At 44.1% G+C, this 21,046-nt stretch overlaps 2 protein-coding genes, 1 long non-coding RNA gene and 1 pseudogene across 3 annotated transcripts; 1 reads left to right on the forward strand and 3 right to left on the reverse strand.

Annotated features, from left to right (window-relative positions):
- Nucleotides 1-3,921: 3,921 nt before the first annotated feature.
- LOC116932297 lies at nucleotides 3,922-8,579 on the reverse strand. The gene is made up of 10 exons (XM_045167320.1): nucleotides 8,359-8,579; nucleotides 8,226-8,288; nucleotides 5,845-5,913; nucleotides 5,554-5,772; nucleotides 5,255-5,491; nucleotides 5,070-5,195; nucleotides 4,819-5,004; nucleotides 4,500-4,747; nucleotides 4,277-4,439; nucleotides 3,922-4,209 (listed from the first exon to the last, which is right to left on the reverse strand). The coding sequence occupies exons 4-10, from the start codon at nucleotides 5,765-5,767 to the stop codon at nucleotides 4,055-4,057; spliced, it is 1,329 nt and encodes a 442-aa protein (XP_045023255.1). The 5' UTR covers nucleotides 5,768-5,772; nucleotides 5,845-5,913; nucleotides 8,226-8,288; nucleotides 8,359-8,579; the 3' UTR covers nucleotides 3,922-4,054.
- LOC123467372 lies at nucleotides 5,988-8,094 on the reverse strand. The gene has a single exon (XM_045167321.1). The coding sequence runs from the start codon at nucleotides 8,085-8,087 to the stop codon at nucleotides 5,988-5,990; it is 2,100 nt and encodes a 699-aa protein (XP_045023256.1). The 5' UTR covers nucleotides 8,088-8,094.
- Nucleotides 8,580-8,994: 415 nt separating the features above from the next.
- On the reverse strand, nucleotides 8,995-9,579 carry LOC123467373. The gene is made up of 3 exons (XR_006641740.1): nucleotides 9,422-9,579; nucleotides 9,161-9,329; nucleotides 8,995-9,087 (listed from the first exon to the last, which is right to left on the reverse strand). It is a non-coding gene; the product is annotated as an uncharacterized LOC123467373 (long non-coding RNA).
- A 1,498-nt stretch (nucleotides 9,580-11,077) lies between these two features.
- Nucleotides 11,078-20,795, forward strand: LOC116921017 (annotated as a pseudogene).
- Nucleotides 20,796-21,046: the final 251 nt, after the last annotated feature.

A 21,046-nucleotide genomic window follows, 5' to 3' on the forward strand; every position in this document is an offset into this window, starting at 1 on the left:
GAAACCCTAAAACAAACCATTAATCAATTAAAAGATCAACTCAATGAGCTCCAAAACTCAACTATACGCACACTTCAAACAAAAATAGATCATGTGGCCACAGAGGCCTCAAAGGCCAACAAAAGAATAGACACCTTCGAAGATAAATTCGCCAACAGATTTGATCAATTAGAACGGCTTCTTCTTGCCCGCCTCCCAGCCCCTAAAACGGACTCAGATAACCTGTCTATCTCGGACTCTGAATCTAGCAACTCTAATCACAGCTCACCAAAAAACACAAGCTCACAATCGCAGATACACGCTAGGAGGGACTATATGTCTACACCTGCCCCACGCCAAGAAGCCTCAAGCAACAAAGACAACCGGCCAACAAGTAAAAACAAATAATGGAACTAAAACTCATCCAATGGAACGCGCGGGGCCTAACAAAGTCCCGCTTAGAAGAATTTCGCAATTTTTTAAGTTTAAACAAACCGTCCGTGGTGTTACTCTGCGAAACGCTGTGGAACAATAAATTTTCTGTTAAATTTCGCACTTATCACATAATTAAAAAAAACCGCACTGACAGACCAGGGGGCGGAGTAGCCATCCTTGTCCACCGCGCCATTCCCTACACCGAGATCGCCTCAAAAAACACACCTAACACAGAAGCCATTGGTATCACTATCCACAATACCAAATACGGTAGCATTGACATCTTCTCCATCTACTGCCCCAAAGGGAACTGCACAAAAGAAGAACTGATACAGCTCAGCTCCTCCAAAAACAACATTATTTCATCGGGGGTGACCTCAATGGGCACCACGAATTATGGGGCTCAAACCAAAGACCCAACAAAAGCGGAAAATCCCTGTACAGTACGCTCCTTGAAATCCCAACTATCTCACTTATCACGCCACCACAACTAGCTACTTACATCAGCCCATCCACTGGTCGCACTTCAACACTAGACATCACTATCGCCTCAACCCCTATAGCAAACGACTCGGTAGTCACTCTAGGGCCCTTTCTAGGCAGTGACCATATACCTGTAGTCGTCGAAACCAAAATTTCACTAAAACAACCCACCACTGGTCCAGCTAGATGGAAATTTGAAGAGTCTCATTGGCATAAATGGAACGCAGAAATCAACAAAACACTTGCCTCTGAAAAATTTGCTAACTGTCAACTTCCCCTACTTATCTACCATCAATTCAAGGAGGCTATGATCGGGGCTAGCCACACTTATTTTAAAATGACCCAACCATCTCACCAAACCACATCAGAACCCACCAAACCTTGGTGGAACGAGTCCTGTAAGGCTGCGGTGAAAGCCACACGAAAAGCACTTTCATGTTGGAGATCCGATCCGTTCTCAGAAGAAAAAAAATGGCTTGGCGTAGGACTGAAGCAATCAAAAGGAAAACCATCCTTCTAGAAAAAAGGAAATCCTGGGAAAAATTTATATCAAATCTAGACTCGAAAAAAAGCTGTAAAACCCTCTGGTCATTCACGAAAGCTATGAGTAGCGGGGCTACCCATCCTTCGGCTACCAACAACCATCTCCTGTCCAAAGCGGGCGAACCCATCACCTGCCCTAATGAAAAGGCAACAATCTTTCTTGACACCTTCTTTGACAGATCAGACACCCAACCCGCAAAAAACAAATACTTGGAAGAACAAATTTACAAAGCCATTACCTGCAATCAGCCTAACCCCCTCAATTCTCCCATCACCCTAAATGAAATCGAAGAAAGTCTCAGACATCTAAAAAGCAATGCCACAGGCCTAGACCTTACGCACAACAAAATGATCACAAACCTCAACAAAGAAAACCGGGAACATATGCGCCGCATGTTCAATACCCTACTAGACCACGGAGAAGTCCCACTCGAATGGAAAGAGTCGGTCATTATACCCATACCAAAACCCAACAAATCGCCAAAAAGCCCTTCCTCATACCGTCCTATTTCCCTTACTTCCTGCCTTGGTAAGGTAATGGAACGGGTTATCAAAAATAGACTTAGCTGGTACCTAGAATCGAAAAACCTGCTCCAACCAACTCAAGCAGGCTTCCGCCCTGGCAGGAGTACCATGGATCACATCGTGGCCCTAGAAAACCACGTCAAAATCGGATTTAGTAGTGGTCGTCCTACAACTGCCATATTTCTCGACATGAAGAAAGCGTTTGACCGCACCCAACACGATGGCGTCCTCTACAAATTAGCATGTCTCGGCATCAACGGCCGTATACTAAAATGGATTCAATCCTTCCTTACCGGGAGAACCGCTCGGATAAGAATAGGTGATCACCTATCAGAAACACAACCAGTCACCAGAGGAGTGCCTCAAGGAGCAGTCCTCAGCCCTCTCCTGTTCAACGTCATGATGAGAGACCTGCCTCCCCCCCCATCTGGCACCTACACTCTTCAGTATGCAGATGATGTACTAGTCTACGCCAGTACCAAAAACGCAGTCGATGCGGAAGATCTCCTACAACCCTATTTAGACAAGCTGTACAGATGGGGTGGCAAATGGGGACTAGAATTTCAAGCTGACAAATCTGCCCTACTAACCATGTCACGCGCCCGCAAGTCTCCGCCCGGCCCCTTGCTGTTTATTCATGGCAACCGCATTCCTTACGTTATAAAGAATAAGTTCCTTGGCCTCACTTTCGACCAAAAATTAACTTGGTCTGCCCACGTTGATACAGTAGTATCCAGCTGCCTCCAAAAAAGGAACATCTTCATCCTTCTCACCAATCAAAAATTCGGGCCTAACATCCACACACTAACGACACTTTTCAAAAGTATCGTACGCACCAAAGTGGACTACGGCGCTATTGCCTATGGAGGAACGAGCTCAACAAACATTGCAAAAATCGACATAGTCTGCCGCGGAATCCTCAGGATGATCCTGGGGGCTTTCAAATCCACACCAGTGGACATCATATATGCAGATTTAGGACTTGAACCGTTCAAAAAAAGATGCCAATGGCTCAAAGCACGCTACCTAATAAAACTGAGCAAAAACCCAACCAATTCAACATATCAGCCGGCCTATCACCACATCAAGAACCCCAAGGAATGGCCCCCCAGAAGCATTCCAAACATTTTTCCAATGCTCAGCGAGTTAGCTGCTCTTGATCCTAATCTCTTCAAAACGCTCCCCGACTACTTCGCCCAAAGAAAAATTCCTCCGCCATGGTCTTCTGCTCCTCATAAGACGTCCTATTTCCCAATGTCAAAGAAGTTTGCACAAGTCAATCAAAGTGAAGCCCGTGCAAAGATGAGCCACGCCTTAAAACATCTACCACACACAACTATTAAAGGCTACACAGATGGCTCCGTCTCATCGCTCTCCACATCATGCGCCTACATCTTTCCCGAAATTAAAGAACAAGGTGCCTGGTATCTCACGCCTGGGTCTAACATCCTAACTGCTGAGCTACATGGTATATTCAAAGCCCTTGAAACCTGCTACCACCTAGACCCTGGACCCACGCAAGTACAAATCTTTACTGATTCACAGTCAGCCTTGATGGCTATCGAATCAGCCACAACTCACTCACACAACCCTATTATACATGACATATGGAATCTCCTACATTGCCTAAAAAATGCAGGAACTTACACTCACCTTACATGGATCCCCAGCCACATTGCCCACACAGCACAGAAACGAGTTTTTTCCGGCTTTTTTACGTACCTTTAATACTACTTGGTACGGGAAGAACACGTACTGGGAAGTACGGGAGACATGTTTTTTACGTCCTTTTTTTGGTGAAATGGTCGTAAAATTAGGTTAAAAACACGTTTTTTTCTTGGTTTAAATAATCGGGTTTTTACGTTTTTTCGACGTGTTTTATGCTTAAGAAATAATTATTCATCTTACAATTAGTAAATAAAACATCATTCTTAACAACATGGAATTGTATTTGTTTCCAGATTCATTTAAGTGAGTACAAAAATTCAAATTACATTTCTGCGTGAAACAAGGATTACTTAAAAAAAAATGAAATCCAATTAGTTTTTGCAGTGTGTTGACACACAACCAGATCCCAGCGAGAGCTAGTTTAGCTCTCGCCGGAATCTGGCTGCTGGGCAGTGTGTTTCTTTGGCTGCCGGGCTTTCATGACTTGGGCAGGAGCCTTCTTCAACAAATTCTTTATTTTATCTTCGATGTCAGACTCTTTGGCGTCACCGAATTCCGCCGTACGTCTCACACATTCTTGTTAATTAGAAAAAGGTTTTATTAACAGGAGATACTAATTTATTTATCAAAATTACGCATATACCTTCAATCAGTTTGCAGGTACCTAGGTGTTCAAACGCCCTTTTTCCTGCGTTTTGGCCTCTGAAACAGAAATGCTGAGCAACTTCATCATCCAAAATACGGTGGAAAATGCGGTTAACTACGTTTGCCAGTGATCCGCCTCCCACAAACGAATAAATGTTGATCTAAAGAAAAAAACTTTAATTAAAAAGATTTATTTTGTGTGCCTTTCTTTGTCTTAGTACCAGTTTGCTTTTGGTTGATTGATCTTTTAGGTCAATTTCGAACCTTTCTAGAGCAGCCAAACTTTTTAGAGGTAAACCAAGGTTTCCTTCTAATTCTGAAGAAGTTTCTTTTACAGTCCCAGCATTCGAACGTGAAACCAGTAGGTCCAGCAGAGTAGTTTGTTGTCGCTGATTAATCTTCAAAAGTTCCAGGCTTGCAAACACTTCTTTTAGGATCTTCTTAATAACTGTACTGTCATCCACTGTATCTATGTATTATTAAGTTAGCGAAAAATGTGAATATAGTGAGTGAAAGGCTAATTTATTTATTTAAAAATACCTTTAAAAACAGATTTATCTGAATTGGCTGTTGAAGGTGGCCTTGGGAGGACTGACAGGGACGATTGACTACGTGCCGATGTTGTAGGCGTCGAACAAGAAGCTTCAGTCAAATCTTGTGAATTAAATTCCATGAAGCCGTCAAATAAGTTGTAACTGTCGTCGCTTGGAGAATTAAGTCGAGGACCTGGACCCATTAATCAATACATTGATGATTGTACAGAAATTAAATAAATATATTGATTTGTTTACGTTTTTGTTGATTCTTTTCAGTTGAAGGGTTTGAAAGTTTCTCCTTTACTACTGCAATCTGACTGAGACCCGCAGCTCCCATGTTTTCATTTGGAATCGGAAAATCTGACAGCGAATTTTTTTTACCTGAGAAAAAAAATTGTTTAACACAGACCAAGTAATAAGGTACTTTCGTTATTCCTTACTGGATTTAGAATAGCTTTCTCTGTGGCGCGGATTCATCTCTCTCTCGTTAGCCGAATCGCTTGAAGTTTCACTGTCAGATGAACGGCTGTTGATACTGACAGTTGAAAATTCCGCATACTTAGCCACTGGTTTTATTACTCTTTTACTCCTTCCGCGATTGTCCGCATCGGTGCTACTTTGGATGGGTTTCTCACGCTGCGTGAGATCCGCGTTCTTTTTGGCAGCCAAAAATGTATCTGCGAGTTTACAAATAGACATTGACCAACGAACAATTGTTCAACTAATTAACAGGACTCACCGTAGTACTTCAAGACTTGAGCTTTGTAAGCGTCCATTTCTTCCGGGTTGATTTCTTCTTCTCTCTGTATTTTTTTAACGAGATTTGAACGGTTTTTGATATTACTCGGCCACCAGCAATCACCATCTTCATCAAGCCACTTTGAACACACAGCTTCATACGTTTCGTCTTTTTCAAAGTAAACAATACAGAACGGCTTTGTTGGTGTTGCCATTTGTTCTGTTACAAATTAATCATGATTTAAAAAACCGTACGTAGTATTTACTTAATATCATTAGATGTTAAATTTACCTCGGAAAACTTGGGGCAACAACTGCAGAACTTTGGTTTCAAATCGAAGGCTGATATTTAATTTTGAGACTGGAAAAAACATTACATTTACAAAAAAAACAGAAATATTTACAAAAGTATGGAACAAATTAGGAAGAAGGTTTTCAATAGTTTTTGCTCATCAGTAAGGGAAAAGCGGCACATTTATGGCGTTTTCCACAAGGAATAACGAGTGCTTTGCATAAAATGGAGTCTAAAGGCCACCAATTTAAAGAATCCAATCCCCAGAGTAAAAAAACATTGAACCTCGATGATTCACACGGCAATGTAAAGACGTTGTCACGATATACGTACTTTCTGCCTGTAAAAAAAATACGCGAGTCGACCTCGAAAAAGTTTGTCACTTTGACAACGTCCAAATCTTTTAAATAAACGTGACAGTCTTTCACCGAATCAGATTTTAGCACAAAGTCCCTTAAATGAACTTCTCGATACTGCTGGCCACGAAATCCACTAGGGACTGGCCCATCTGTGTGCTTCCGTTTTAGCAAAGGGTTTCCAAGGGAAGAGGTAGTGACTTCAAGCCTCATATGATTCGCAAATTCTTGTAGGCGTCGCACAACCTGTGGCAGAGGTTTTTCGTGTTTCCTGATTAGATGTTTCAACTTATACAGATAATTCTCGAACGGGAAGCAACTAAAAGTGTCTAGATGGCCTCTCATTAAGACGTCGTCAGCCAAATGGCGTAGATTGTGGGAATTGTATGACATGAAGGTGTCACCATAGAAGCGTTGACAATGATCTACAAAATGGTTCAAAAGGGATTTGGCATAGGTATTTTCCCTTTGACAAAGCTCTTTTGACACCAAGATTTTAATTGCAGAATGCAAAGTTAGGAAGTGGCCATACAAATGGCTTGGGAGGATTCCCTTTAGAACAACAGGACCGGTGTACAATAAAAATTGACGGAATTCTGTGGCCTTCCACCGAGCCAGTTCATTAAAGCCCCTTGGCTTCCTAACAAATTCCCTGGGAATGTAACAAGATACATCCAACAACCTTTCTGATATTTTTTCAATTCTCAATCTACCCATCCGAACATTTAACGGGCCGTGAATCCAATACCACAACATTTTGCGCATGATTCCTAAACACACTAAATGCATGTAATCGAGAGGAAATCCATGAATCATGTCAACACCTAAAAGTTCTAAACTAGAGCTTTCATTATTATGGTGTTTTACATGAGCTCGATTACGGAAGGTGGCATCGGTTCGTTTTTCACCTTTCTCTTCATTCAAAAATACCACCCTTCCAGCCCACTCGCCCTTGACAGTACATTTAGAGCAACTATAATACCCGGTATGCGACTTGATGCATTTAATAAATGCCATTGCGGGCGCATCACACAGGAATCCAGATACTTCAACATCAATCTTTCGGCCATTGTACACAAATCCAATTTGTTGCAATAAACACACTTCTCTAACGAAATCATATAAAAATTCGTTTGGATCTTTTGGCTTTCCATACCCATGATAGATTCCAACTGGAAAAGGGACTGAACCGTCAATTCGTTCTATTAAACCAAGAATAGGCCACAGGCAACTTTCAGAACTCTTAGCTATTGGAATACCATCAACATTAAACTGAATTTTTATAATATCGTTGTCAACCCTATCAACATTCAGCCTTTTTAGTAGCAGTTCAATACTTTCAGTGATCCCGAAGTGATAGTAATGACCAGGACTGACTAGGCGAAGAGGAGTTTGTCGAATTGTTTGAAGCAAAGTGCGACACGTTTTCGGCAAACCAAGCTTTTCGAAACCCGGCAGAAGAGTAAAAATTTTTAGCAATGCATCAACGCTGGAATGTTTGATTTGATACTGAACAACCCATTCTGAAATTTCATCTCGAAATCGTTGTGCACTGTGTGTCACCGAAGGGCTTGCTCCCCCACCATCACCTTCGCGAATTGCAAAAACCTCATCGTTGGAATTTAAATTGAAATGAAACTCTTGCTCGTCCCCACTGGAATCGGTATCAATCTCACCCTCACTATCAAACATGTGCACTTGCTGGCCGATTTCGGAATTAACAACATCGTTACAGTCGTAGCTACTACAGACATTGGAATCCCCGTCCACCACGTTTACCTCGATAACCTTTTCATTTTCAGGGCCAGTGAACTCGTGATTTACGTACTCGGCTTCATCGTTAAAAGAACCATTCAAAGTTTCACTATCAAGTCCCAAAGAAGTCATAATTGCATTAACTTTCTGATTAACTCGCCTTCTTTTCAATCGAGTACTTAGGAAAGCTCTATCTCTTTTAGGCAAACGCTCCATTTAAGAAATTCGCAACAAATGGGATAGGAGAAGAAGCAAGACAAGATGGCTGACCTTACAAAATGCGTTGATATGGGAGCGGGTGGTGTCTGGTGTGGTTAGTAATCGTACTTCAATCTAAATAAAATTACACTTATAAATTTCAAAAAAATTTAAAATAAAATACTGGAAAAAAAAGTTCATTTACTTCGTGAGTTGTAGAATAATTCCATTTAAGTTTCACTGAAGAGCTAGATTCACCACGTGTTGTATTCCAATCAATTGCACGAACAGACGAGGTTCTTCCTTCGCGAAAGTCAACTAGCAAATGACTCATGATTCCACCACGTGCCTGGTTATATATATGGATGATTGACGAGACATCTAGTGGTGTCAGGTCAAACAACACTGAAAATAGTTAATTAAAAAAATAATTGTAAGAAAAAAGTCTCGGCATAAAAATTTCCTTTGCCATATTTTAAATAAATCCGTGGAAAAATGGAATATATTCCATTAGAATATAAAATTATGAACGAATTAGTCTTTAAATACTCCAACTGTAACATTCGGTTACAATTACCTGCTTTTTACGTAAAAAGAAGGTTCCCTTAATTACTTGTTAAGCTTGCATATTATTAACGTTTCTAAACACTTATTTATGTGTGCCTTACATTAAACATGGTTAAAAATAGCATTTGAGGTTAAAATAAAAGAAAATCTATTTTGGTACTCAAAAAACCACTACCACACAAAACGTCTTTTTCACGTAAAGAAAAGGTGCTCGTATCAAAGGTGCCGGAGGATACGTGTTTAGAACGAAGTTTTCCTCAGTTTTCCTGTGTGGGTGGCATTCCTGGCAACGAAGATGCTGACAGGTTGGCAAGTAACCTAGCCGACATCCCATGCACCAACAAAATCAACAACACCCTGACGGCATCTGAATTAATTGAAAAATACAAGAGAAAATGGTTAGCAGAGACACTCACCGAGCTGAAACACTCTGGTAAAACCTGTCTCAACTCAAGGGACAGATTGGGTGTCCTCGAGTGGCATCACCATCCCATCAGAAATATCTCTATTACCCTCCATCGACTCAGATCGGGCCACAATAAGCTCAACTATTTCCTCAGCAAGCTAGACATGGATGTCTCTCCACTATGCCGACATGGATGCCTTGAACTGGAAGACACAATGCACGTCCTTACAACATGCAAACTCTATTATAATCTCCATGCACCAATCAAACAATTCTTCATGGAAAATAAACTTACCTGGGATGTCAACACTCTCATAGGCTTGAACATGTCACTGGACAAAAGTAAACAACTCCAAATCCGTGACGTTCTAGTCTCATTCCTCTGGAAATCCAAACTGCACCTGATCATCTAAACAAACGTTGAAGCATGACGACGCACCAAACATCGTCTACTCCACAACAGACCCGTTACAAACCCTGGTGGTGATATTGGGCATCAGGCCCAGATTTTCTCAGACACCCGAGACATCGGCCCCGTCTGCAGAAAGCACCTATTCATCAAAAAAAAAAAAAAACAACTAAAACTGCGTCGTCTCTGTTACCTGAAAGGAATAAGTTGTCCTCGCTTCTCTCGCAAAAAATACTGAAGCATAAAAATAAAATAAAATAAAAACGCCCCCCTACAATTTGCTCACCCTCAACCCCCCCTCACCCCCCCCCCTCGTGTGCCTCTCGTGTGATTGCCGAAACCCATCAACCTACTCCGGACCCAGCTGGGTCCGGCAACCTACTATTCTCTACTCCGACGCCGACCACCTCAACCATCACCAACCTCCTGGAATGAACCCCCTCCAACCCCCATTAAAAAGACCTCTCGAAGACTATAGCGACGAGGAATGGCCCTTCCCAAGCAAAGGCCTTCCCCGTCGCCCCCCGGTAAGCCTACCTCCAGTAATTTTCAAAGTCACCGACGGTAAAGCAAACTTCAGACAAATGGATATGGCGGCCCTAAAAGCAATAGTCCATGAGATTTCATCTCTAGCAGGCCCCCCCAAACATTCAGACTGCCCCCGTGGAGGCGACATGTTCGTCTACCCAACAGACACTACCCAGCAAGACGCCCTCCTCCAAATTACCCAAATAGCAGGACGATCACTAACCGCCTCCCTCCCAAATTCTGTCAGTGGGAAAAAGGGTATCATAAGAAGGGTTCCCCTCTCCGAATCAGATAAAGACCTCCTAGACGCCCTAAAAAATCAAGGTGTAGTAAAAACCGAACGCTTCCACAGATACGTTGCTGGCTCCAAGGAGCCATCAGAGACCGTCCTCCTTACGTTTGATAAAGCTCTTCCAGCTAGGGTTACCATCATAGCACTAAGCTTCCCGGTCCTCACCTACTACCCTTCTCCCTACAAATGCTCCAAATGCTGGCGTTTAGGCCACACAAGAAATCACTGCAACAACCCCAGCGCCACCTGTAAAAACTGCGGTGTAAGTCACGACCTCTCAGCCACTTGCACTAAAAAATGCGTAAACTGCAACAATCCCTCTCACGCCTCAGACTAAAAAAACTGCTCCACCTACTTGGAACTATCCGCTCTTATCAAATACGCCACTGACCAAAACATCTCCGTCAAAGAAGCGCGCACACAGATCAGCGGAACCTACAGCTCCGCGGTCCGACGACCGCCAACCCTTTTGCCCACACAATCAACCTTCACTGACAAAAACACAATAGACCAAATGAAATCAGATATCCGCCTCCTCCAAGATGAACTAAGATCCTTAAAGGAAACCACCGTAACCAACCGGGAAACAAAAATAGAAAGCGTTAAATCAGACATTGTAAAAACTAACACCAGAATACAACAATTTGAGGAGAAACTAACTAACCGATTCGACAAAATAAAACACCTCTTACTCACACGCCTACCTGCTCCAAAAGCCAATGATGACCCCTCTAATCACGACTCAGACTCTAGCTCGTCCTCCAACGCTACTTCAAAATCCTCCAACACCTCATCCCAAATCCAAGTACGCAACGACTACACCACTAGTGAAAAAAAAATAAAGCCCAATACCCAAGGAAAAACAAATGACAAAAATTAAATGCATCCAATGGAACGCGCGAGGCCTCACGAGGTCGCGCCTTGAAGAATTCAGAAATTATCTCAGTTTACAGAAACCATCCATTGTACTCCTCTGCGAAACCTTTTGGAAAAACACCTTTTCTGTCCGATTCCGCTCCTATAACATAATTCTCAAAAACCGCATTGACAGACCCGGCGGAGGAGTCGCAATCTTAGTCCATCAATCCCTCACACATACCCGTCTCACACTCACAAATTTCCCTAAAATCGAAGCAGTAGGCATCACTATTAACACCTCGAATAACACAGCGATCGACATAATTTCGGCCTACTGCCCCTCCAGAGACTGCTCGAGAGACGAAATACTATCCCTATTTGACCGTAAAAATAAAGTAATACTAGGTGGTGACCTTAACGGTCATCACAAGTTATGGAACCTACTTCCCGCCTCTAGTATAGCGGAAAATCCATCTACAGCGCCCTCTTAGAAACCCCTGAAATCACACTTGTTACGCCAACTTCATTGGGTACATACATGAACCCCTCAACTGGGAAAACCTCCACTATCGATCTAACCTTCTGCTCCCCCTCCATCGCATGTGACACTACTATTACGCTAGGCCCATATCTAGGTAGCGACCATTTCCCTGTAATCACAGAAACTAAAATTACCCCTCGAGAAAGCACTGTGCCCACCCCAAAATGGATATTCCGGGAAGAACTATGGCCGAACTGGAATGCCCACATAAAAAACTACCTCCTAAACCAACGATACACCGATAAGACAAACCCAACTGAAACCTACAAGATATTCTACGATGCCCTCATGGAGGCCAGCCTCACCTTCTTTAAACTACGTGCCCCAACCCACCGCCTCACGCCAGAACCCACCAAGCCCACCCGCTCTACCAGAAAAGCTCTCTCCGACTGGCGCACCGACCCCTTCTCCGATACAAAAAAGATTGCCTGGAAAAAAGCTGAGGCACTGAAAAGAAAAATCATTATTTCTACCAAAAAAACAGTCCTGGGAAAAGTTTATCACCAATCTTAGCACACACAAAAACCAGCAGGCATTGTGGACATTCGTCAAAGCAATGGGCGGCCGGGGCCACACTCCCTCCTCAACCAACCAAGCAATCCGCATCCATAATGGATCACTAGTCTCAGAACCAACGCAAAAAGCTAATATCCTTTTAAAAACTTTCCCAGATAACTCCAACTCCAGCCCCCTAGTACAACAAAACATTAAAGGCATAAAGGCAGCCACCACTTTTACAGAACATAGCGCGCTCAACTCTCCTATTACACATGGCGAAATAACTGAAGCCCTCAAAAAACGAAAAAGCAGCTCCATAGGTCTAGACCACACGCACAACAAAATGCTTTCCAATCTATCATGCGACAACCGTGAGATGCTCCGCCATCTATTCAACACCTTCCTCACACACGACACTACCCCAAATGACTGGAAAAAAGCCCTAATAATACCGATCCTCAAACCAAACAAGCCAGCAGAAGACCCAACGTCTTTCCGCCCCATATCCCTCCTATCCTGCCTCGGGAAAACTATGGAGCGGGTTATCAAGAACCGGCTCACCTTAGTGTAAAACCCCTACTTACTTCATCTTTAAGTAAATAGCTTTTACTCGATTAAGGGAAGCTGCGGACTTCGTTCGATGGTATATTCCCGTAAAATGTTAACATGATTCAAACAAGGCGATAAATGTCTCAAACGATTGGAGGCATACATACAGGCCGTAGCCGTATAGCCAGCGTCAAGCACAACAAAGACACAAATAAGACAAGTTTAAACGGGGAACGAGCAAGCCAGTAGCAGGTCGAATAAACGACCTGACACTTGACTCGCGAAGGGGTGAATCAACACTAGACTGGGTGAACAGCCCAGCGTTGACTAACGAAGAATTACAATTGATGGGGTTTTATACGACAAACAAAGTCAACGCGATCACCAACGCAAGGTGAGCGTAATGAAAGGATGGAAAGGAAAATGACTTGTTTCCAGGAATGAGAGGGAGGATATTTTTCCAAGAAAGAAAGAGCTGATGCATTCCTTACATTAGGCTGTTTCATTTTACACTTTTTTTTGAATTTTGTGGGGGACGTTTAATATATCTTGCGCCTAGGTAAAAAAATACATTCCGTGAAAAAAAAAAAAAAAAAAAATATATTTTTAGCACCCGCGCCGACGAAAAAACTAAAAGAACGGAACAAAATTTGCCTTTTTTTTACAAAATCTCGGGTTCAATCAAATATTTTCAAACCGACGCTTAATAGAGCAAGTGATTGACGCGTACCCCCTCCCTATTTGTGAACGCACTCTTGCGGATTTCGCCATGTTTGTTACGAGTCCGTTTTTCCTCTGAGGAATCCTTATAGGGAAAAAAGGGGATAAAGTGCATTCGGGGTTGAATTGAGGTGCCACTTTTTCAACCGGGGCAGTGCGGGGAAAAATGTGAGGTTAACCCGTTGCCCCGAAGCAATTTTTTAAAAAATGCCGTTCTTTCGGTTTCAGAGTAAAAATCGGGGCAAGCGGGAAGAACGAGCTATTATCGGGGTTGTTATCGGATAGATCAGGTGAAACAGTCAATCGATAATGTTTTTGCATTGATGAATCGATTGATTGCAATCCAATTGATTGCAAACCCCAATTGAATTCGGGGAGAAGAATTTTCCACCCTGAGCCACGCCTCGATGGCCCGAAATGAGAAACCCGATTTGCAAAAAAGCACCCCGATTGGCTCGAGGCCGATCCTTAAATGAAACAATTGAAAATCTTCTTGGCTGTTGGAAGGAGGTCCGTAGAATATAATTTTCGCACTTCCAAGGTGACTAGCCGACGGACATCCCTGGAACTACCCATTGAGTACATAGATATCTAACGGATGTTCGGCCATGATTCGGACATCCGACGGTAGAAATGTGCTATATGGGATATTTACTCTGAAACCGAAAGAACAGCATTTTTTTAAATTGCATCGGGGCAACGGGTTAACCTCAAATTTTTCCCCGCACCGCCCGGTTGAAAAAGTGGCAACTCGATTAGAACTAATTGGGGCCGATCACTAAGTTTCATTATAAATTGTCAAAATTTCTTTGTTTCCAAAAGAGGAGAACTTAACCATGTTCCAATTTTTCCCTTGAACGTAGTTTTATTTTAAGTCCAACATTTAATACGAAAAATTAAAAAAATTAAGGAGTAATGATCTATTTGCCGGATGGTTTATTTTAAAATTTATTACAAAAAATGAATAAAATATATGTTAGTCGTGATTTTGTTTGCACAGACTTTCCCTTTAGCTTACGGGAACCAAGCAATTGGAAATTAACTTACAGAAAATAAACATTATTCGGCGTTTAATAATATTCAAAGCAAGTATACTTATGATAGGATTTTAATTTCAAATAATAAAAAACTACTTTAAACTTAATAAATCATGCTGAAGTTTAAAATTCAAAAAATTTTTAGCATAAATTGTTTAATTGCAATTTATACACTTCAGGTTTAACCTAGGTTCGACATCATCTTGATTTCTTAAAAATCCTGTTTGTGATTTGTTATCGAAAAAACTCAAGTGTTTTACAACAATTCGAGCTTATTGTTCGAAAACGATATTCAATATACATGTAGATTAGTACAGTGGTTAGTTTATGGAGGGGTTTCCGGAAGGGGAATAAACATGTATGAGGTTGGTGCATTTTAAAATATTACTAAAATTACATAAATAAAATATGAGGGAAAGAATCTACTAATCTACTGGGTAGGGAGTTTCTACGGGAAAAGGGGGGATATCCTCAGCTTCGGGGTTTGGTGCACCATGATGGAAATGGGCACACACCATATCCATTGATCCCTGGATCGCTGCCAATCGGGCCTTGAATCGGAAGGCACCCCAGGATCTTCCGTTGATTCCGAGAATCGAATGGATTTCGTCGTTCCTGGGGTACCATGATCCAAGAGACCCGACAACCAGGGGGAGAATCCTCCCATGCGAAGAATATTTATCATATTTCCGCTGGTAGGCATTCTCCATACTCCCTGGTTGGTCATAGCAGACCACGACGTCAACCATCACCCGGGAACCGGATAGTTGAAATTCAACATCCGGTCTTAACCTTTGCCCGGGGATGGCATTGTTGATCGTGACGTCGTGTCCCTGCTTGACTAGCAGCGATTCCAAGAGATCTTGGATGGTGTTGTGCCTCTTGGTGGCGAGCTGGAGACCTTCTTCACAGTGGTTAAGCACATGAAACCCGGTCTCGTTTTCCTTTCCGCATCGGCGGCAACTCGTATCTTGCTCCTGTGAGCAAAACCACGAGTGCCCCCGAAGAGGAAGGATGTCGAGCCGGGCCCTGTGAAGATATCTCCAGTCGCGGAAGGAGAGGGGCGTACGGCAGGATACCAGGCGAGCCATGTCTTTCGACTTGTCTTCCAGGGAGAGGCCAGTGGCAACTACTCCCTGGTGGCTCTTGTCGGAAATTAGGTCCCTGGTATAGCGCTGCCGAGCTACTTTCCGAAGTCCGCGGACTGCCTTGACTGGGCTTACGGAGACGTCATCGGCGACAATTCTTAGATTTTCGTCGCCGGATACATCAATCCGCACTCCCAGTCGTTTGGCAGCTTGGCGGGCAAGAGTCCAAAGATTGGACCCTGCCTCCGCGTACCTCAGTCTGTAGAGCCCCCATCCACGGATCCCGAAAGATATTCCCCAACTGGCAACACTCCTGGATGCTCGTTTCTGAACCCTCGCCGGATGGTGTCATGGAGCTGCTCTCGGCATATGTTCCTCACTGTAGGGTCTCTACAAGTGAGGAGCTGAGCAGCCCTGGCGATGGTCCAGATATCGGCATCATCAGTGAGGCGGCATGTTCCTGGGCTGGCCCCAACCCGCCGGTCCGCGTAGAAAAACGGGACCGTTGCGTGATTGGGAAGGTTGCAAATTAGGCCTAGAAACTTCCTACACTCAGTGTCCAGTTGGGTAAGACAGTCTTTCAGGACCCGACCCGAAGCGAGGTGATGGGAAAGGGAGGGAAGAAGGTGGCTACGGAAGATTTCAAGTTTTTGCCATGGTGCGAGGTGGGAGGCGGCAATCTTGTCGAGGTTAGGGATAAGGTCAGTTGGTGGTCGGAACCGCAATTTTCCTCCGATCGGTGTACCAAGATATGTTTCTTGGTCGTCTGGACCCAAGCACCGAATTAATTGATCACCAATTCGGCACTGGGCGTCAGACGGCTTGCCTTTGTCGAAGACCAGGCAAGCACACTTCCCGGCATTAAATTGCAGCCCCAAGGTGTTTGCGGTGAGGGTAAAAACGTTTAAAATGTTTTGGAGCTCGGAGGGAGAATTTGTAACCACGGCAATGTCGTCAGCATATGCCGTGGTTTTCACGAGCGAGCCAAATATTAAAAATCCGGGGTTAATATTGGACTTTCCGGCCCTGACGAGGGGTTCGGAAGCCAGGTTAAAAATAGGGGAACTAAGAGCGTCACCCTGGCGAACACCTGCTGTCGGGAAAATGCGGATGGATTCTTTCCCAACGGCAAAATCCATCCGATTTCCCGAATATATGTCCACCAGGATGCGCCGGAGGTCCTCTGGTATTGGAAGTGATGCGAACAGCTCATTCAGAACGGCGTGAGGCACAGATCCAAACGCGTTGCACATATCCAGCCATGCAATAGACATGTGCTTTCGTTTGATCTTTGTCTCCTCGACAACCGTCTGTAAGAGCTGTGTATGTTCCTGAATACCATGGACCCCCGGGAGGAAACCCTTTTGCTCGGGAGATAACCAGCCAAGGTCTGAAGCGACTTGCGTTATTCTCTGGCTGATCACTCCCGAGAACAGTTTGTAAATGGTAGGAAGAAGGGATATTGGTCTAAAGTTGGAATAGTCGCTAGTGTCCCCTTTCTTGAAAATGGGGACAGTTCGCGATGTCTTCCAACAACTAGGAACCCCTAGCTTCCAAACCATTTTACAAACTGTTTCCAGCAGAATGCAGTTGGGGTCGATGGCTCTAAGATGACGGTATTCTAGGCCATCAACCCCTGGTGATGTGTTGGTAGCCCGGCGGAGCTTAGCTTCAAGCTCTTGTTGGGTTGGCGCACGATTAAGGAAGTTCATCTGGTCCTCTGAAGGTTGGGACCAGTCGCAGGTGTCGTAGAGTTCCCTCGCACTTTGGCACTGCTGCGGAGATGGTCTCAATCGGTTGTAAGTCCTCTTGAGATATTCCTCCGCAGCTTGTACAGTACCATCGTAGGAGGGTAAACGGTCTTCGAGCACCTGTCGAACGGCTCTTCTTGGGTAAATGTTGAAGAGCCGCTGAATCTTCCTCGCCTCGTACGCCTTTTTGCTTGATATGTCGCCGGGCCTTCTGCATCTGCCGGTTTTGGTTTCTTTTTCTTTTGTCAGGGTTTCCTCGGGGTTGTTCAGGGCTAGGGTCTTGTAAAATTTGTGCTTTAGGGAGCCAGTCAGCTGTGCAACGTTCGAGGACATCGTCTAGGTCATGTAGAGTCTCACAGCTCAAGAAGGCAGGAACCCAGAGACTGACAAAATCGTCGTCTCTTTGACTCTGCTCTTCTGAGCTGTGGTGACTACGTCCTCGATTGCTGTGCTGACTGGTGACAAAGGATAAGGTCTCGGGGTTAGGTGAAGGGTCTAAAATCTCTTGTGATAAAATTGTGGGGCTAGTATTTTCTTGTGGGGGGAGTTCATAAAGCCAACTAAAATTTTGTGTATTAAAAGAGGAGGCGAACTCCCTCCCAAGATCTAAAATAGGGCTAGCGGTAAAATTTGCTGGAGATAGGACATTACCAGGGGATTCCTCGATCGCTGGGATTTCCACCACGGATAGCTCATCACGCTCGTCTTCTGTTGCAGTAACATCCTCTAGAGAGATCACTGCAGCAGAAGAGTCACGGTTTGAGCCATCCATACTGGATATCCCAGCAAATCGGATGGAGGGTGATGGGTTGTTATTAGAATGTAACCTTTGGTAATGTCCTTTTAGTGTAGGGCCATCTCCAGCAAATCCACACACTCCGCATTCCCAATATTTAACTAGTCGGAGTGTGTGGGCTGTCTCTAGGTGTCTGTGGATACTACCCATGGCTCTGGTGTTAGTTGCCAAGGTAGTCCACTCACACCTAGGACACTTACGCGACTTAAGTGTCCGCGATGCCTCAAATACAAACGGCTCTTTAAAAAATAAAGGTCGCTTTAAGCATTTTTTTCAAATTTTGGAATAATATTCGACTGTGGTGCGGGAGACCCGCGTTCAATCCTGATATAGCCTAATATTTTTTCAAGATTAGAGGTCCAATACATGTCATATTTATAGCCAAATGAATCCCGTTCGGATGTCCTTAGAATGTCCGACGGCGCTGTTGAGGGCGGTCAAAACCACAAAAACATTAAATCCATAGGACATCCAAATCGGATATCAGGCTGTCCGGAAGATATCAAAAAGATGTACTCAACATCCGACCCCGACATCTGCCGGACATCCGACGGACTGCATTGTGTTATGTGGGAACCGGAACAGTTTGCATCTTGTTTAACAGGCCACTACCCAACAGAGTCACCATCGTCGCCCTCAGCTTCGCAGTTTTGACTTACTACCCCAGCCCGTAAAACTGCAAAAAGTGCTGGAGGCTCGGACACACGAAAAACCACTGCTCCAGCAGCGACAACAAATGTAGGAACTGCGGGGAATCCCATGACCAGACGACCGTCTGCTCACAAAAGTGCATCAACTGCGCCAGCCCAGACCACCGCTCAGATTCCAAAATCTGCCCAGCATACCTAGACCTATCAGCCGTGATCAAATTTGCCATCGACAACGATATCACCATAAAGGAAGCTCGCTCCAAGATCGAAAAAACGTACAGCGCCGTCACCAGCCACCCAACCGCTTCAGCCACACCTCCGAAAGCGCTACAAGAGGAGCTCGACCGCCAGAAAGCCGACATCCGCAAACTCCAAGAAAAGCTGAAAATCCTAAAAAGTAAAACCATCAAACCAATCGAGAGAAAAGTAGAAAAACTCTCCACCAACGCTGAACACACCAACCAAAGAATAGACAAGTTTGAAGAAACCTTCGCCGCCCGCTTCGACAAACTCGAAAACCTCCTAACATCCAGGCTCCCATCCAGACCAGCAGAGTCACAAGACAAAGAAGATGACCACATGGAGTCAACTTCAGCCAGCATAAAACGCCCAGCAGAACCACCATCACAAATCAAAGTCAGAAACAACTACGCACTCCGAATACCTACCAGAACAACCAGCCAAGCCGACAAAGGAAAAAAGCAAAAATCCAGCCATGCCTAACATCACCTGCATCCAATGGAACTCGCGTGGTTTAACAAAGGCCCGCTTAGAAGAATTCCGTCACTACCTCTCATCATCCAACCCTTCAATAGTACTAATCTGTGAAATTTTCTAGAATAACAACTACACAGTTAAATTTAGATCCCACAACATCATCAATAAAAATCGGGCAGACAGACATGGAGGCGGAGTAGCAATATTCATCAACAAATCTATCCCATACACTCAGCTCAATATCATCAACACAGAAACAATCGAAGCAGTCGGAGTCTCCATCATAACACACTATTGTTTCACCGATTCCTGTCTCGACTATCTCATTACTGGTAATTATTGTTCAAGTTGTTCCATTGTTGGTATTGTTGTTGCTGTTGCTGCCTGCTGTTGGTTGGTTGCTGTATCGACTCGTTTGCCGCCATTTGCTGCCACTCCTGCTCCATCCGTGCCGTTCAACTCCATCACCTCCGGGATTCTTGGCCGTTCCTGTGAAGAAAAGTCAAGACATCAAAAGTAAAAATTAATATTCTAAACTTCTCTTGCTCTTTTTTTTTGTCGTTTGTGTCGCGGCAATAACCGCTATTTTCATGTTCCGTTCTTTACGGCCAATTCTTCCTTCATATACTGACACCCCATAAAGGTGTCAGGTCGAGAAATAAATAAAACAGAATACATACGCTGGCACTCCGGTGCTAGGCCTGAGAAATATACAAAAAATACAGATACGCTGACACTCCGGTGTTAGGCCTGAAAAAATAGAAATATAAATATACATTAAAATGCCTACCTGAGTCGGCAGTCTCCAACATAGAGTTTACTAAAAACTTGTCACCCTCGACATCATCTCTGCATATTGCCCCAAAGGAGACTGCTCAAAAGAAGAAATCAGCACGCTGATCGACCAGGACAACCACTTCCTGATAGGCGGAGACTTCAACCCCTACCATGAATCTTGGAGCCGCCAAACCACCCCGAACAAAAGTGGCAAATCAGTTTACAGCGCCCTCCTTCAATCCCCTCAAGCCACGCTCATAACCCCCCACTCACTAGGCACGTACATCAACCCATCAACAGGCAAAACTTCAACAATTGATCTCATGATCACCACGGCCGACATCGCCTGCGACGCATCAATATCCCTAGGCCCATACCTAGGCAGCGATCACCTACCGGTCATCACCAACACAAGACTAACGCCAAGGATCCAATCATCCCCCCCAAATGGATTCTGAATGACGACCACTGGCACGAATGGAACGCTGCAATAGCGGCCAATCTCAACAATAAAAGACTTGTCGAAATAGACAACCCATAAGAAGCCTACGACCTGTTCAGCAACACCCCCATCGAAAACAGCCACAGCTTCTTCAAAATGACCAAACCCACTCACCGAATCAACCCAAAAAATCCAAACCATGGTGGACCACAGATTGCAACACCCATGTCAAAGAAACCCGCCACACACTTGCTGACTGGAGATCGG

Source organism: Daphnia magna, unplaced genomic scaffold (genome assembly GCF_020631705.1).
Source record: "Daphnia magna isolate NIES unplaced genomic scaffold, ASM2063170v1.1 Dm_contigs180, whole genome shotgun sequence".
In the NCBI taxonomy this organism is placed as follows: domain Eukaryota; kingdom Metazoa; phylum Arthropoda; class Branchiopoda; order Diplostraca; family Daphniidae; genus Daphnia; species Daphnia magna.